An 18,011-nucleotide genomic window follows, 5' to 3' on the forward strand; every position below is an offset into this window, starting at 1 on the left:
TGAAAACTTTTTGTATTTACTCAGGTTAAATACATGAGTATTTAACCTCAGGTATTTATATCAAATGCAAAGTTTGATGTAAAACTTTGCATTTTAACCAAAAAGCTAAACCAAAAGGGCAAAAAATTCCATCAACAATTATAAACTACATAAAACAAACCATTAAGACATTAGCTGCTAATGCATTAAGTTACTGATAGGATTTAGTTTGCCAAAATCAAGAGTTGAATATCAAAAACACTCAAACTGAAATGCCAAATACCTATTATAGCTGAACTTTTTTATTCAAACCATTGATATAAATAAAAATGCCTTTTAATAAGTATATTTATGACTTAGTTACCTAAAGTCCCTTTGTTTAGTGTTAAATAATAAATAAATTGCACTAAATGCTGTTGACAAAATTTACAAAAATCAGTGCCAATTATTTCATAGGTTTGAAAAGCAAACAGTGAGGCACTAATACTTTTTTGCAGAGGGGCTTAAGATTTTGCAATCAAACCAACAGTTGAATAGTATGTTTTACTGTTTTAATAGATTAGATCATCTTCAGAAAAAAACCGACTAACTATAGTTTAAAAACTTTCATCCTGAAGGGTTCAAATACCTGCAATTTTCATCGTCAGCTGCCCAATTACCTTGTTCAGTAAGAAGTAATTTTCTTCCCCAACAATTCCAATTTGTGGTTCACGTTTTAGGTTTAAAGTGATAAAACCTCTCAATTAAAAGGGATTTGCATGTTTTTCACTGATGGTTCACCATTAAATTTCTGAATAGGATTAGTGATAGAGCAAAGTCAATAGCAGCATGAAGCCTTAAAGCATTGCATGTAAATATTGTGATCATTTTTTCAACACAGGACAAACTAGTTAGACCGCTCAGCCATTGTTTTAATCGGAAATGACACGGACCAGTCGTTATGCATCAGTTAATTTTAATGACGCATGTTGGCAACCGCAGAACATACCAGATTATCATCTCAAAGTCACTCTTTCCAAAGCAGTGTGTGCCACACTGTAAGAACTCTGGTTTAAATTCAAAGCCTTTCTTTATGTAAAGTCAGAGGCCGACCTTTAGCTTTAATCACATATTAAAATTTCAAATTAAAATAAATATACATCTACTCTTGAAAACGCCACTTTTTAAAGTACCGCTCCTTTAATGGTTAGGACGGTCATCTGTCTCCGGTCAGGACCTGCCGCTCACCTTCCGAGGCTTTAACACCAGAAACAGCAAAGCAATTTTCCGTAACTTTACTCTGAATAAAACAGGTTGTGAACATATCCATTTGGAGGTCTGAAATAGCCAAATGATACAATAAAAACACAGAATAATGTGGACACATCCTCGACTGCTACTAGTACCACAAAAAAGGGGAACACAAAGGTGAGAGTCATAGTGTCTTATAGGCATGGTGATAGGATCGTCTTCACAGCTGCAGGCTCTGGTCTGTTGTTTTTTTCCTACATTGAAACCAGGACCTCATCTGACTCCAGGCTTAGTATCTTGTGGTTTTATATTTCTTTTCCAAATGGAAGGAATCTGTGTCACAAACAAAACACAAATTAGCCTTTAAAACACAATAATTTATAGGAGTTCACACAGGGATTCACATACATACATGTGCAAATACACACAACAGTGTAACTGTACACTTTAACATGTTATAACCGTGATCTTCAATGTAGTTTGCTGGGTTTTTATTTGTTAGACTAAAGCAAAATTGTTCTTAAAATAAAGAAAATTTGAAACCCCTAAATAAAACCCAGTGCAATTAACTGCCATCAGAAGTCGTAATTAATTAGTTAATAGAGCCCACATGTGAGTAATTGAATTGAAGTTGGATGGAGATAGAGGGCTGGAGGGAAATACAAATGAATACTACTCTTTTTAGATTTAAATTTGTAAAACAGAATGTAGAAAAATGACATTAGATGAAATATGCCATAATTATTGCTTTGTGATAGTCCACCTCATAATAATCCAATAAAATACTCTGGAGAACGTGGTTGCGGCGTGACAAAACGTTTAAACGTACAACAATGCGGTGTAGTGGAACTGCACAGTTTGGATTACCAGTGATGGAGCTGAGGGATGTAGATGCCGTCCTAGAAACGATAAGAGGCGTCTCCATATTAACCCGCTGCCCAAAAACATGAAGCCTGTTACCAGCCAGAAAGCACGAGGGTCCTGTGATGAACAAAGATAGGCAGACACTTAACAGATAAACAAACAATTTTAACTATAAGGCATTGTTACGGCCCTGGGCCTTGTGGGCTGGGTTGCAGGTTTTGTCTGTCTTTGTGCTCCTCCCCTTTGCAGGTTTTGCTCGTCCGTTGATTTGGAGAACAGAGTATTTAAGTCTGGCTGTCTCCACCTCTGGGTTGCCTTTGGCGTCCACTCTGCTCTCGAAGCTTGTGGTGCTCTGCTGCCAGGCCTTAGCTCCCCTCTTTTTGCACATTTGAGTTTGTCTTTGTTTTTGCACTTCAATGCTTCCATACGCACTCATACACCACATCCAAGCATTTGCCTTACACTACTGATACTGACTTTCACAATCCATTGTAGTTTTTGTTAATAAATATATCTTTTTATGCATTTTAACCATTGCATGGTCTCCTGTTTTGTAATGACTTCGAGCCAGTCGTAACAGGCATGATTAACAGTAGAATGACTTACATCTTCAAAGGCCGTCGTTAAATTCATTCCAAAAGCCACCCCGATGAGCCCAAACAAGGTCAGGGAGAAGGAACCCATAGTCAGCTGCAGATTCAGACGCATCATCACATTACGGTGGCTACAGCAGGAAAGACATAGTTACATGCAAAGCTATGTCACATGAACTGTAAATATTTTGCCAATCTTTCTGAAGAATCAAAGAAAGAATAGCAAAGTGGACAGAACAGCGGTTTCCAACAAGACCCTGACTACTTATTGTGCTGACATGTCACTTTCTCCGGACATGGTTGTACATATAACATTTTAAAATAATGTCCAATCAGGGTGTGTACCTGTCCAGATTGATAAAGATGACACTCTCTGAGTCGTCTATCAGTCCCTTGAGCTCTCTGGTCTTGTTGGCGAGCTCCTCTGCCTGTATGCAGTGAAGAGATTATGATCTGAACGCACAGTCATGGCCAAAAACAAAAACATCCTCTGTTTAATTAGGTTTCCTGTTTCAGAACACACCAGAAATCATCTGGTCCACCCTGAAAATTAAAGATAAGTGGATAAAATCCTAGATGAAAACAGTAACTGAGATACATTGAGTCATTAACATGGAGTCGAGGTCTGAGCTTTGTTTTCCACAGAGCAACATCATCATTCTTTTTGTCTTCCGGGATTCATTTGTTGATTAGGATCTTTCGTCTTAGTTTCTTTTTGTCTAATTGTCTCACTGATGTACTCAAGAACATTTTACTGAACAGAACGAGTTAATGACAGGTCCAGCCCAAAGCATCGTCCCTCCACTGCAGCTCTCAAAAACTTTTAAAAAGTTGTTTTTTGCCAACAGGCTGTGTTTAGTTTAAATCGAATACAGCTCTGTAAATTACAGACACATCTTAAATTTGGAGTTGTCTGTTTCTTCCAATCATCACCTGAAGCGGAGAAAACATTCAAAAGCAAAATTGCATCTTTTGGAAGCAACCTTCAAAAGAGACATGTTTGAGTGATTACAGTACTGATTAATTGACAAGTGATAAGATCCCAACTGCTTGGAAATGTCATTTTATTCCTGTCCAGAATGCTTGGATACGTTAATGAACACCTAAATGCTTCAGATGAGGGGAGTTGGACTCATTCTTGAGGGTTTACAACTCAACAAATGAATCTGAATAGTCACAAGCAGCGTTTTTTTTTTTTTTCACAAGTTTATTAGTCTCAGGTTGTGAGTTGTAGTTCTCTTCAACAAAAAAAGCTTTTGAGCATCTTGGAAGACAAATCCAATTTGTCAGCAAAATGTGCACTTCATTTGTCATTATTTGGCAACGCGAAAAGTGCTGCATGTTTTCTCAGCTGACCCTCCCACAAGTGCAGCTGGTGCACACTCATCTTGAGCCGCAAGCTGCATTGAACTGTGACATATGTAGTGTGACTGGTGATCTATGAATCATTCATTACAGATATTGAATATTGCATGCAGCCTGTTTATCCATGGCACCTGGCATCAGTTAAATTTTTTGAAACTGTACCTCTCCATATGTGTCTCTATAGTGACACATCCAACTCAGCATTATTTAGCACTTTTCAAAAGAAATTACTTTTCTTTCTTAAATATAAATGTATCAAAAACAAGTAGAAGTCTAGTAGAAGTCTATCAATTGTTGATAGTTTTTTTACTAAGCGATTTTCCCTCTGTGCCTTTTGTTTAAAAGTAAATAAATCAAAATTTTAGTCCAAAAGACATTTGTTTTAACATTTATTATTTATGTTAAAAAGTCAAGTCAAAGTTTATTTATATAGCACATTTACAACAGCCTCAGCTGACCAAAGTGCTTCACAACAAACACAACATCACAGGTAGATAAATGATAAAATAGAAATAAAATTATGTTTAAAAAAAAAAAAAAAAAGCACAACTACCTGCATGTAGTAATTCTCAAGTAAAAGTTCCATCTCCTCACAGTGGTCGATACCCAAACTGCTCTCCTCACTAAAAAGCAGAAACAAACAGACATATATTTATCATTTAAGAATAAAAAACATTTAAAGTGCAGCAAAATGAACCTCAGCGAGAAAGAAAATGCTGCAATAACATATAATGTTATTGCATTAAAATGTACTTTTACTTTTCCAGTATCTATTATAAAATATTCACCGCTAGCAGAAATTTAAAATTTGTGGCGTCTGCATGTATTTAACCTCCTTTACGTTGACAATTACCTTCAGTCACATAATCGGTGAATATAGTCCAGCTCAGGTTACTATGACAAAACTATAAACAGCGGACTGAGTATCAGTAGGTTTCGGCAAGTCAGATTTAAGACTTTTTAAGACATTTTTAAAGCCAGCGTGAATAAATTACAAGACTGAAAAACAATAAGTGAAGGGGATAATTGGGAGATCCTGCTGGCTTGTATGGGCAAGCGACAAACTTACATGAGGGAGTGGCAAAAACAAACATCATCCAGCCAACTGGTGATATTTGCCTTTACACATGATAGATGCAAACAAGCGAGCTGGCAGCTAGTTACTATCCGCCTATCCACCACAGAATGCAAAAATAGAAAAATAAAATTCTATCCTTTTTCTTTATACTTTTAGACTGCCTTTTGTCAGTCTATCAAAAATAAAATAACATCCAATTAAATAGACTTGATTCCTGATGTGTGAGAAGAGTGAAAAGCCGACTTTGACCGTTTACAATTGATCAAAGTGTTGGGTTTTTTTTTGTTTTCACAGAAACTACTGTACTTAACCACTGTCCTTTTAGAACTCTCAGAAATTGATTTCAGCATTTAGAAACACAAATTAAATTACACAGGAACATACAAAATCCTTGGATCTGTCCATCTGGTGAGACACAATTGCTCAATCATCGCATCCTCGTCCAGGATTTTCAGCAAGGACTCCTTGAAAACTTTGATGTCTGTTTCCAACTCCGACAAGCTGCCAGACAGAAGATAATAAGTCAAGTTAAAACATGAAAGGACTCAGTGTTTTGGGTCCAACTCTGCCATCTGATTGTGCTCTTTACCTCTTGCTGTTCTGCAGCAGAATATGCAGCTTACTTCTATCCGCAGAAACGATTTTAGGATCCACGAGAGACTCCAAGGTGTCCAGTATGCTCGGTTCGACATCGTTCAACCAGGTTTGCAAGGTGTTTACCTGTTGACACAGATCTATGAGGACACACAAACAAACACAAGGTTCCTGTTATTTTGAATGAGAGCGTAAAGCGTGTGGAACCTTGTGCTGCAGGATGGCCTCCAGTGCTCTAAACTCAAAGGGCAGAGAGTGAGTCTGCGCTGCTAGCTGAGGGGCGAGCTCCAGGACCAGCCAGCGTTCCAGACTCAAACCACGATAATCCAGCACCAAAAGCGACTCCTGGGTCAGGATAACTTTCAAAGTCTGAAAAGACAATATTTTGAATGAATTAAAACTTGCAATGTTATTACATAAGATGCAGACACTTTTTTTTGTTTTTTAAAAGCGATTTTATCTGCATGTTGTGGATGTGTTGTAGTCTGGCCACGTGTGTATTTTAAAGTCTGTCCTTTCAAGAGTTGACTCTGATCTGTAAATATTTGCAGCGAGCAGCCAGATCAATAAAATCTTACTGATCCTCTATAGGTCGGTGTATAGGGCTGGGGATGTTTGCGGGCAGCATATCGGTGTATCGCACTCTGCAGAAGTAGATCTGATAACTCTGATAAAGCACTGAGGGCTGGCAACACATCAGGTAAAGAACAAGGCATTGTATCACAACGTTTGTTACTTTTATTTATGTTAGGCTTGCAGTCGAAAGGTTATTATCCAATAATTTCCCTTGGCTGCAGGATGGCTGTGAAGCTGCTGTTTCTTTGGCTGTTGTTCTGTCTAAGCTGGGCCCAGGAACAAAGGTGTCTGCAGTCCGCCTCAAGCTGCGATGAGTGCATCCAGGCCGGCTCTGGCTGTGCTTGGTGCAACTCCCCTCAAGCTCACATTCGTTGTGCGACAACAGAAAAGCTGTGGAGCTCTGGTTGTCATGGGAGACACATATATAATCCTTCTGGCAGCATCCAGGTGGTAAAAAAGTATAGTGGGTAAGCGTCCTAACTTGTTAATGGGTGCCTATGTAGAAGCAAAAATGACTTCCTTTTGTAACTTTCCACTTGCACATTCCAATAATTTTCATGTTATTTTGCACTGACAAAACTTATTAGGAATAGCAATATTAGCTGAAATAAACTAAACCACTTTATGTTGGTTTAGTTTATTTCTTTATGTTGATAAAAAAAAAAACTGATTGGAAAAATTGTGAATGTTTATAGGATTTCTGCAGTCTAAAAAATCTACAGTTACCTTTTAGTGTTATTTTCAATACAATCAAAAACTTTAATGTACTTTATTTAGATGTTGTGTGATGAATCAACATAAAGTGTAGCTACAGTAGACGGAAAGTAAAAATAAAAATCTGAACGATGTGGCGTGAATTTGCATTTGTCCTACTTTTTGCTGGTTGCTCTTAGTATTTGTCGCTACCAGTTTTTCCACATCTAGACATTGAAATTATTCCATATTTTTCCACGCAAAACAGCTCAAGCTCAGTCAAACTGAATGCTTGCCGCAAATTTCTGTGGTATTTAGTTCTGAACTGTGACTGGGCCATCTTACCGTATCACTATGGTTTGATCTAAACGTTCTCATTGCAGCTCTGTCTTTGCAGATTCAAACATCATTATTTTTTGTGCAAAATTGTCTTCCATTTAGCTCCATTCATCCTCTAGTCAACTGATCAACTTTTCTTTCCCTGCTGAAAACAAGACACTGCCACCACCATGTGCCACTGGGGCAGAGTGAAGTACACTTTCCCAGAAAGCAGTTGTGGACGTGGGCCAAAGGTTTAGCTTTGGTCTCATCTGACTATTGGAGGCCTTCACAGAACAGTTATACATATACTGAGATTACACAGCCGTGGACACTTGGACCTCTGAAGGCAATTGGTTATACTATATTTATTTACGAGTATCAGACTATATTGCAGTGAATACAAAGGCATACCACATTTCTCAGGTTTTGTTTTGAACAACATTTTGAAAGCATCACTTTTCATCCAGGAATAATAGTATGATTACTTCCAGAAGGCGCCTTTTACATTCTGACAAATGATTTCCTGCAGGGCTGACCCAGCAGATGACGAAGCCTTGCTCCTGCATCCCCAGGAGGTCTCCCTCCACCTAAGGCCAGGAGTTAGCGAGTCCTTTCCTCTCACCATCTCCAGAGCAACAGACCACCCTACACTAGAGCCGATTATGGACGTCAGCAATGTGCCAGCTGGAGTTCATGTCACATTCAGCAGCATAACCAAAGGAAACCCGCAGCTCTTACAGGTCAGAAAGGTAATGCAGAATAACGTGCTGAGGACAGTTTAACAATATTCATAGCTATTTTTCAATGTAGGTGAGTGTGGAAGCTGCCCAGTGTCCCAGTAAGAGTGGAACCTCAAACCAGAACAGAACTGGACCCTGGTCCATTCTTATCACACCCAGAGGGTTTTCAGTGAGCCTCAAGCTAGAGATAACATTGCTATGTAAGCCATCAGAAAGCATCTTTGTTTATTACCTGGTAAAAAAAAAAGTTTTGTTACTGAATTAATATTGCTTCCCACAGGTGAGTGTAACTGCACTGGAAGCCATGAGGAAAACAGCCCTGACTGCAGCGGCCATGGGACTCTGGTCTGTGGCCAATGTGAGTGCTATGTGTCTTATTTTGGGAAACGATGCCAGATGAATGGTGACTCAGTCTCACCACAATATGAAGATCTGTGCCGCAAGGGCCCAAACGCCCCAGTCTGCAGCGGCAGGGGCACCTGTGTGGCGGGTTTCTGTGAGTGCAACAGGCTGGAAGATCCAAAAGAGTACAGTGGACGATACTGTGAGTGCAGCAACTTTGACTGTCCACACCATAACAACAGGTACAGTACCACAAGAAAAAAAAATCAAAAGGTCTCCTTTTCATCAGTATCAAACACAACATTTTCAATGCATTCCTGATAAAGATGTGCAAAAAGGAAAGAAAATATGGTGATATTTGTGTCATAAACTCAAGCTGAAAATTATAGAAAAATACTAATTTTAACTTCAGTATGTGATTGTTTTTAATAAAACCCCCCTGCAAAAAGAATGATCGTTGTGCCGAAATATTTTTTCCCTTAATTTTCTACAAATATAGAAAAGGTCTCATCAGAAAATCATTCTCTCTTTGTTACTGTGTGATGGCCTTCATTGTTTTAAAACCCAACAGAAGAAATTAACTTGTGGTTCTTTTAATTAGCTATAAAATAAACTAATTTCATTCGGTAGACATATAAAAAACTTGAAAGGTGATCCATTCTTTAAAAGGTCATGAAGGTTTTGCAGCTCTCGTCAGATTGAGGGACAAATAGCTGTTTAACAAGCTGTGTTTTGGCCACAGACTACATTGCGTCAAGTTGAGTAGTGGATTTCTCTCTATTTCTCACTGTGAGATGAGGCTTTATTTTAAAGTTTGTTTTGTTTTTACACATCTTTACCAGGACTGAAAATAAGTGTGGCCGCCACTGTAATTTTAGAACCGATGCCAAAAACACTGACGTTGGAACATTTCTATTTACCAGACTCTGCGGAGGCAATGGGAGGTGTGAATGTGGGAGGTGTGTGTGTAACAGTGAGTGGATCGACAGTGCCTGCAGCTGCTCCATGGAAACCACTTCCTGTATGGCCAAAAACCAAATGCTGTGCAATGGCAGAGGGGTGTGTGAATGCGGAAAGTGTGATTGCATTCCTCCGTATGTCGGTGCGACCTGCGAGGAATGCTCTGATTGCGTGGACGGTTGTCAGGATCATGCTGCGTGTATGGAGTGCCGAGCGTTTCGAACCGGAGCAAAAAAGGACACGTGAGAACATATATTTATCTTAAACCACCTGAATGGTATGAAACGTTTTGAGTGCACTGTTGTATGGAAGAGTAGAACCAGTTTCTTACTGAGGTGTTAGTTTCGATCATATTTAAATAACCTGGATCTGCTTTTTTTCCTCAGCTGTGACAGATGGTGTGCCCACCTCAACGTTGAAATTGTTGAGACAAAAGATGAGCTTCAGGGAAAGCTCTGTAAAATGAGGACCAATGAGGACCGTTGCTACTTCTTCTTCTCAATCCTGCCCTCTGGTGGACAGTTTGCTGTTGCTCGAGCTAAAGAGTGCTGATCAACAATCGCTCTTGAAGTTTATCTGTCAAACTGTACCTGTTTGGGCAGCCTAATACTAATAAATCTATTTACAGTATGTCTCATTTACTTTTCTGTTTTCTGATGAACATGATTAGAAAGACAATGTCTAGAAATAAGGAGGAGAACGTACGCCCATTCGTATGATGATGCAGTTGTTTCTGGTGCTGAGGCTGGTGCTGTGTTGGAAGCGAAGGTCTCTGGCCTGAAGCTGAAGCTCCTGGCAAAGTTCTATCTTCTTCTTTTCTGGAAAATAAAAGGGCGTCACGGGAGAAATGTCTGTTATCAACATTTTATACCTTTAGCAACATTTTTATGCTTCGTAAACTGTTTCACATTTTTGGGATTTTACATGGAAATAAACACAAAGTAGAGCAAATGAGGAAAAACAAGGGTTTGCGTGGTTACATTTAATATAAAGTAATCTGAAGTGTGATATGCAAATATACTCAAATAAACTAAAATATAGTTTCTTACAAGACATTGCAAGAAACTGGTCATTTCACAAAGTTGCTTTCTGCCACAAGACATCCTGACAGACTGGGAAAGGAGAAAATGGAGCAGGGAAGCAGATCTACACATATAAGACTAATATTTGAGATTTTGGCCAGCACTGAAAATGAAATGCATCATCGACATTGTGAAACACAATGACGGCAGCCTTATGCTGTCCCAACAGACTGAAACGTACAGCCAAAGCTACAACAGACATGTTTCTACCAAAGAGTATTCATGTCTTTGAATGAAAATTTTGAAACTGCAGCTCCCAGGAGTCCTCCAAGTAATCTGGCTGAGCTTTAGCTCTTTTGTAAAAGAGAATGTCCAAAAACACTGTAATGACAGGTGGCTCTATAAGGTGCTGACAAATTTTCCTTCCAACTTACAACTATACACTACGTTGTATTGATCTATCACATAAAACCCCAATAAAACACAAAATGTAGAATTTTGTGACTAATACGCACACAAAATACTTTGTGTTTCTGGCTTAAGAAGTGTACAGTATACAGCTGGTATATTTAAATGATGTATGAATGATACAAATCTACAAACCAATTATCAGTCTTTGTTGCAGAGATTTTCTAACACTTACCGAATGATGTCACATTTCCGTCCGTATCAAACTTCATCTGTTAAATAAACGGGACATAAAACTCATCAATGACATTCAGCAGCCCGGATGTAAACAGACATTTAAATCTATTTCACCACTGAACGTATGCAGCTTCAAGGTCTTGTGTAAGTCCAATAATCTGAGAGGTTTTTTTTTAAAGCATCATAATATCAAGTTTACCAATGAAACATAACCAACAGCAGTAATACCAGTTACACAACCCTTCAGTTGATTATCTCACCACATTGAAAGTTGGAGACACAGTGGACAGGGGGGCATCGGTCACTCGGCTGCGCACAGCGGACACTGGTCAAAGAAAAGCAAAACACAACTACACTTTAAAGACAACACTTTTTTCCTTTACTTTGGCTATAAATATGCAACAATATGCTGATGTCTTTTCAATCAAGGCAGTAACAAAATATGACCCTTGATAATCAGAATCTAAAAAGCATCACATTTTTTTCATATCAGTCCATACCTTCAAAACAAAGAAGAATTAAATATTTTCTTTACTGACTAAAATGTTGAAATACTGGCGACATACTGGGTGCTGGTCATTTCATAAAGGCGTTTTCTGTCTCAGGACATCCTGAACCCACCATGAATCAGTTCATACTTACTTTGATAACTAATGTTTTATAATCAACATTTTCCCAGTGGTATTGACAATAAATAGGAAACGTTGTTAGCACCAGTCTGTCACAAATACCCAATTGTTTCCATCTCTTCAGTTGTATCCATAAAAAACCCCAAACATAGCACAGTTTAGCAGACACATCGCATCCAAGCTACAATGAGGTGATTCCTGAAGAAACAAGTTGGAAACTAGCGGTATATGAGATGATCAACTCTGCATTTATTTATTTTTTTCTCAAATACATAACCATCAGACAGTAGTCATCTGTTGTGAACAGATCCATAAAGCCTGACACATTTTCTGTTTGTCCATGTGTAGCTCACTTTTCTTTATTTTCAAGTCACAAATTGCAAAATAAAGCTGGAAACCTGGATGGACAAAAAGTAAGAAAGCAAATGAAATTCTAAAAAAAACATTTAAAAAAATCTAAGATCTACAAAGCAAAACATGTTTTTGAACTAATACCAGCTACAAGACTCCTTAGACTTAACAAAGGTGTCTCAGTTACCTGTAACTAAAGTGACTTAACCTAATCTGTGCAAATCTTACCAGCCCAGGCTGCTCCTCCTCGCAGCAGGATGTCCTTCGTGAGTCCAGCAGACTGACACCTCCTATGCAAACTTCTTAATAACACTGGCCTCTGGTAACATGTGGAAGTACAGTCAATATCCCCGCAGCTCCTGCTGAGCAAGCCCGCCTTTCTACTACCAGCTTGCCTCAGCTGGTGTGTAACTGTGTGTCCACTGAAGAGGATCAGAGTTTGACTCCCACCAAATCGTGAGCAGCAGGAGCTGAAAACTCGTTTTCTAACAGATGACATCCTGGGAGAGTTCATGCAGCCAGCAAACAGTAGCAGTCGGTGCAACTTTACCTCCATCACAACCAAACATAGACTGAAGGAGGCTGAAAAATGTTACAGGAGAAATACACACAGGGCAGCATCAGCCTCCATGAAAAAAGAGTAATGAAAATGCTTGAGTCATCTCCCGAGTTGTCCAAACTTGTATGAGCCTATAGGCTGGCGGGAAGCAAAAGGAGAGGAAAGTCGTAGCAATAACTTTAGATTAAATCCAGTTAGTGAACTTTTCAGCAGTCTCTGTACTTGTTGAACTGGTTAACCTTCCTCTCAATGTTTCCACGATGTGCTCTGGACTTCCGCCTGTACCTGCTAACTCTTCGTATGTACCTTTTGTCGGTTCTGAGAATAAACAAAAGCTCTAGGAAGATAAACCGGACAACATGCCGCTAACTACCGGCTCTCTAGACTGAAAACTTAAGGCTACTTCTCCCAGAAAACAACCCCTCCTCCAAGCTAGCAGGACCGGAGGACAGGAGCAAGAGCACCCTCCACAATGCACCGCGGTGCAAAGATCGTCTCTGCTGAAGACAACCACTCTGTAGTCACTGTTACTGAGATTTTAGCATATTTCGTTTAAATCCGATTATATCCAGGGGTGGAAGTAGTTTGAAATTCTTGGAGGGCGATATTGACACCTCGAGATGCCATGAGACCTAAATTCTGAACGTCACGGCGTGGAGTGCAAACCAGTTGTCCATGTGTGGGATATAACCATTCATTTTAGCTTTTAAACTGGTTATATCGATCCTGTGTCCAGACAGAGTGATCATCAGTAGGCCTAGCATCATGGCCTGTTTGTTCTGAAGATCCTGCAGCTTCCACTTCGTCTTCCTGACATGGCGCCTCCTCACCCTGACTCTCATACTGAGGAACCACAGAGCACTGTTAAGTTAAAAGCACATCTTCTGAAGTTGGGATATTTTTCCTCCAACAGGTTCCAGAGGAATCACCTCAAACCTACGGAGCCCCTAAGGGGACATGGAGAGGAAAAAAAAAAGGAAAGAAATCCCGACTTATTATCTCGAGATCCCGACTTATTATCTCGAGATCCCGACTTATTATCTCGAGATCCCGAGATCCCGACTTATTATCTCGAGATCCCGACTTATTATCCCGACTTATTATCTCGAGATCCCGACTTATTATCCCGACTTATTATCTCGAGATCCCGACTTATTATCTCGAGATCCCGACTTATTATCCCGACTTATTATCTCGAGATCCCGACTTATTATCCCGACTTATTATCTCGAGATCCCGACTTATTATCCCGACTTATTATCTCGAGATCCCGACTTATTATCCCGACTTATTATCTCGAGATCCCGACTTATTATCCCGACTTATTATCTCGAGATCCCGCGACATTTCTGAAAAAATCGCGAGTTACTTTTTTGGGGGGGAAAGGCATGTTTTTATGCGGTAAACGTGGGGGAGTGTGTCTACATTGATTATGGAGGACGACTTATATCATTTTCTGCGGTCCAGAGATGTCCCAGAGGAGGATATCATGCACATGCAAAGAGACAAGGTAAATATAATCGCATAAAACATTGTTTGATAAATATCCGCTCAGTGAAAAACTACGTTTGATAGCCTTAGCTAAGAACCGCTTTGTATTTTATCAAGAAAAACTTGTTTTATCTGTTAAAGTTTGACCACACATTCTACAATTTGTCTTCAAAAAAGGGGGTTACTATGGCAACGGCACAACAAATTATGCGACCCATAACTAGCAGCGATAGTGCTACACAAGAAGTCTTCGCATGGCTTTCTGAAATACAACTATTACTATATATATATATATATATATATATATATATATATATATATATATATATATATATATATATATATATATATATATATATATATATATAAAGATGTGGATGTCTTTATTCTAATTATTTTTTTATTTTTTATGTCTCCAGGTGGACAAGGCTGTGCTGTCTATAATGACAGACGAACAGATGACCAATTACATCACTTCATATGGTGACAGAATAGCAGTTCTGTCTTTTTGTCAGCAAAGTACACTTATTGCAGAAAAAGATACTCTTCTCCAGAACTTAAGAGATAAAATTGGAGCACGGAAAATGAGATCTAGGACCAAAAGAGCTGTTTGTAGCACATCTGGTTTGTTCCAAATGCAAGGGGTGGAGATGGCAAGAGGAAGAAGTAAGGCAGCAGGGAGGACTTCGAGAAAAATTGAAATTGGGTGGCTTCATTTTCACATTGATGAATACCAACAAGTGAGAACAAGAAATGGTGGAGGAACGAGGCATGCAACAGTGGATAAAAGTACAACTGTTTCTCAAATTCTTGAAATGGGAAAGGAGCTTTTTTTTCCAGATGGGACCTCCACCAAAGGGGTAATTGAAGACTTTCTTTTTGAAGTTTGTGACTTCAAAAAAAATCTGATTTCTTTAGATGAAACAGTCGGAAATCTTTATGAAAAAACCAAGCTGAAGCTTCTACGGTTTTACATGTGCACAAAGAAAGAAGAAACAGTTCAGTATTCATCTGAAGAAGATTGTCAAAGTCCTGAACAACCAAATGACATGGATTCAACCCCAACAGCTAGAAAAGGATCTTTTGGTGAAATGGAGGATTGTGATGATCAAACTTTGAATCACCTAGACTCTTCCTACAACCATTCTGGAGTTGTTGATTTTACAGATCCACCTCATTCTGGATCCACACCTCGGCAGCCCCAGCCCTTCAGCTCTGAAAATTCTGGATCTGTTCCACACATGGATGAGGGAGACACGGTTGTATGGAATCCTGAAGAGGACCTAATTGGATTGGATGATGACAGTGACATAGTCGTTGTAACACTAAATTATGACAACACTGAAGAAGTTGTACAGGTAAGATCAGAAACGCTTTGGCGTGATACGATTTAGATACTTATAGAAGTGATATGTGACATTTGAATTGAGGTAAAATAGTAACATATTATTTGGTAGAATTTACATAGTTTTTTTGTGATGTATTTTTAATCAACTGTGAAATAAATATCTATCTTAAGGCAAAGGTATGAATAGTTTAACACTTGTGTTGTGTGCTGTAATCAAACATAACTTTATATATTACAATACTGTACAACTTTGTCATTCAGGACGATCTCAGCAGTCCCTTTGGACACGGTTCCCCGATACTGTTGCCTTCAGCAAGGAGTCTCTTCTCATCACAAATGCAAACCAGTAATATGGAGGCAGGACAAACTGGCCAGGTGAAATGGACACAGTCAATACAACCCAGAGCTCATTTTCTCCTCTGTAATGAACAACTCAGTACCACCTTTTTTTTAAAGGTCATGCAATTATTACATCTTTTGAATTGAATATATATTTTTCATTTAACTGAATTGGTATTTTCTATTTAATTTAAAAAAATCATATGAAAGTATTAAAGTATGGATTAAGCAGAAGGGTTAGTGTTCCACCAGATCTTCCAAAGTTCTACAAATTAGCTTGGTAATCATAACATAGTAATGAAGAGAATATTAACAAACAAATGTCCAATCTGTTTGTAGAAATCTTATATTTGTATCTGTGTTGTTAATAATGGTTATTGCTTTATCTTTTACCCAGGACTCTGGCTTGATTCCACCCGAAGATTCTCACCCAAGTTCAAGCGGTCTACTGCCCCAATCTGTTTCAGCTGGTAACTCAGAAAATCTAGCAAACCATCTACATGTGTCAATTCGCAGGATCAAGGTTGTGGAAGATCTTTTGGCTGTGTTTATGGAAAACAACCTTTTGAATCAGACTTTAAAAATGGAGTTTGTGAATGAAAGAGCAATCGATGATGCTGGGGTATCAAGGGAGGTTTACACTGCATTTTGGGAGCAGTTTTTGGAACAGTGTGAGGGTGAAACAGAGCGAGTTCCCAGGTTGAGGCCTGACTTTTGTGAGTCTGAATGGCAAGCCATTGGACACGTTTGGGTCAAAGGATTTCTAGACCATGGAGTCATTCCAGTGAGGCTATCGAAAGCTTTCATTTTAGCTTGTGTCCATGGAATTGAATCAGTGGGTGATGATGTATTGATCCCATCATTTCTCAACTACCTCCCTCTAGTAGAGAGATCAGCTGTTGAGAAGGCTCTACAGGGCACCATGGATCAAGGTGATGAAGAGGACTTGCTAGACCTCTTCACAAGGATGGGGTCCCACTTCCTGCCTCCCAATGAGAACATTCAGCAGGCCATTGAAACCATGGCTCACAAGGCAATTCTTCAAGAGCCAAAGTATATATTGGATTGCTTCTCCACATCCATGGCATGTGTACAAGTGGAACTTGCTGACAAGAAAAGTCTGTTGTCTTTGTATGAAAAAAAGAAGGCCTCAGGTAAAAGACTGTTACAGCTGTTTGAATCAGCAAATGTGACGCTGTCCCAGAGAGAACAGACAACCTTTAACCACCTTCAACGTTTTGTAAAAAATGCTGATGAAGACAAGGCCGAAAAAATACTGCGTTTCTGCACCGGCTCTTCTGTAATCTGTGTTGACAAAATTCTCATTTGTTTCAACACTGAAACCGGGCTTAATAGAAGGCCTGTTGCTCGCACCTGTGGAGCTACCCTAGAACTTCCTTGCACTTATAGTTCTTACCCAGACTTTCGCACAGAGTTCGACAACATCCTCTCCAGTAATTACTTTGAAATGGACATAATTTGAAGTTGATGGGAGGTATTTACAGCACCTTTTTGTTTTGGTTGGAAATTTTGAATGCAGTTTTTTTTTTTTCTAAATTTCATATTTAAATATTTAATGCATTCAGTCATATAGCAATTGATTTTATGTTTTCATGGTTTGGCTGTATGTTTTTGTTACTTTACATTTCAATTGTATTTATTTTCAAAGATACCTTGTGAATAATACAAATTAATGTAAAAATTACTTTTCCGCAAGATTTTAAGATCTTGTTTTAAGTAAATAATTCCTTAATATTGATCAAAAAGTACTGTTTATATTGGAAAATTATTTAACTTATAACAAGATATTTTTCCTATAAGTTAATTTATCTGCCAATAGAGCAAGTACTTTCTCATCAATATTAAAGAATTACTTACTTAAAACTCTATATGTTGCTGAAAAGTTACTTTTAAGTTAATTTGTCTTATTTTAAGTGTAATAGGATATTTTCACTAGAAACTAGACCAGAATCACTTGTTAAGATTTTGTTTTTCAATGTATGAAGAAGTGCTCCTTTGATTTTATCATATTCTAACCCCTTTTTTTGTAATTAAACAGAAATGTGTTCTCATTTTCTTTCAAGATGCTGTACTACAAGACCGATCTGTTGATGTAGCCTCTGTGCAATGTTGCTTTAAGCAGAGTTTGTTCTTTCAGTAAGGTTTACTGTTTAAGCTTTTAGATGTTTTTACAGATTTTTTAAAAAGTTCATAATTGTGTTTACAACCCTTATTAACTTCAGAGGCAAGAAATATGCATTTTGCTTTGTATCATGTTGATTGTTTCAAATA

General features: G+C 38.5%; 3 protein-coding genes across 3 annotated transcripts; 2 read left to right on the forward strand and 1 right to left on the reverse strand.

Moving 5' to 3' along the window:
• Window positions 1-917: 917 nt before the first annotated feature.
• mrs2 (magnesium transporter MRS2) lies at window positions 918-13,030 on the reverse strand. Its single transcript, XM_032559303.1, has 12 exons — window positions 12,211-13,030; window positions 11,263-11,327; window positions 11,001-11,037; window positions 10,041-10,153; window positions 5,911-6,072; window positions 5,699-5,829; window positions 5,494-5,610; window positions 4,585-4,654; window positions 3,012-3,094; window positions 2,680-2,797; window positions 2,077-2,190; window positions 918-1,542 (listed from the first exon to the last, which is right to left on the reverse strand). The coding sequence occupies exons 1-12, from the start codon at window positions 12,536-12,538 to the stop codon at window positions 1,483-1,485; spliced, it is 1,398 nt and encodes a 465-aa protein (XP_032415194.1). The 5' UTR covers window positions 12,539-13,030; the 3' UTR covers window positions 918-1,482.
• LOC116717727 (integrin beta-1-like) lies at window positions 6,102-9,972 on the forward strand. The gene is made up of 7 exons (XM_032559304.1): window positions 6,102-6,403; window positions 6,501-6,746; window positions 7,823-8,033; window positions 8,104-8,233; window positions 8,314-8,617; window positions 9,299-9,577; window positions 9,722-9,972. Exons 2-7 carry the CDS (start codon window positions 6,502-6,504, stop codon window positions 9,885-9,887), a joined length of 1,335 nt encoding a protein of 444 aa, XP_032415195.1. The 5' UTR covers window positions 6,102-6,403; window position 6,501; the 3' UTR covers window positions 9,888-9,972.
• A 1,385-nt stretch (window positions 13,031-14,415) lies between the features above and the next one.
• On the forward strand, window positions 14,416-17,836 carry LOC116716761 (uncharacterized). Its single transcript, XM_032557596.1, has 4 exons — window positions 14,416-15,390; window positions 15,642-15,755; window positions 16,117-16,752; window positions 17,804-17,836. The coding sequence occupies exons 1-4, from the start codon at window positions 14,476-14,478 to the stop codon at window positions 17,834-17,836; spliced, it is 1,698 nt and encodes a 565-aa protein (XP_032413487.1). The 5' UTR covers window positions 14,416-14,475.
• The last annotated feature ends 175 nt before the right edge of the window (window positions 17,837-18,011 follow it).

Source organism: Xiphophorus hellerii, chromosome 3 (assembly GCF_003331165.1).
Source record: "Xiphophorus hellerii strain 12219 chromosome 3, Xiphophorus_hellerii-4.1, whole genome shotgun sequence".
NCBI classification, from domain to species: domain Eukaryota; kingdom Metazoa; phylum Chordata; class Actinopteri; order Cyprinodontiformes; family Poeciliidae; genus Xiphophorus; species Xiphophorus hellerii.

What these genes read in the sequence shown, in the direction of transcription:
- LOC116716761 (XM_032557596.1), top strand. Translation starts at nt 14,476, where the DNA reads ATGACAGACGAACAGATGACCAATTACATCACTTCATATGGTGACAGA. An exon ending in ACACTGAAGAAGTTGTACAG is followed by an intron (nt 15,391 to 15,641) that starts GTAAGATCAGAA and finishes TTTGTCATTCAG; the next exon opens with GACGATCTCAGCAGTCCCTT. An exon ending in TTGAAACCATGGCTCACAAG is followed by an intron (nt 16,753 to 17,803) that starts GCAATTCTTCAA and finishes TTTTCTTTCAAG; the next exon opens with ATGCTGTACTACAAGACCGA.
- mrs2 (XM_032559303.1), bottom strand. Translation starts at nt 12,538, where the DNA reads ATGGAGGTAAAGTTGCACCGACTGCTACTGTTTGCTGGCTGCATGAAC. An exon ending in AGGAGGAGCAGCCTGGGCTG is followed by an intron (nt 11,328 to 12,210) that starts GTAAGATTTGCA and finishes TTCTTTGACCAG; the next exon opens with TGTCCGCTGTGCGCAGCCGA. An exon ending in AGGCCATCCTGCAGCACAAG is followed by an intron (nt 5,830 to 5,910) that starts GTTCCACACGCT and finishes CTGTGTCAACAG; the next exon opens with GTAAACACCTTGCAAACCTG.
- LOC116717727 (XM_032559304.1), top strand. Translation starts at nt 6,502, where the DNA reads ATGGCTGTGAAGCTGCTGTTTCTTTGGCTGTTGTTCTGTCTAAGCTGG. An exon ending in GTGGTAAAAAAGTATAGTGG is followed by an intron (nt 6,747 to 7,822) that starts GTAAGCGTCCTA and finishes GATTTCCTGCAG; the next exon opens with GGCTGACCCAGCAGATGACG. An exon ending in ACCGGAGCAAAAAAGGACAC is followed by an intron (nt 9,578 to 9,721) that starts GTGAGAACATAT and finishes TTTTTTCCTCAG; the next exon opens with CTGTGACAGATGGTGTGCCC.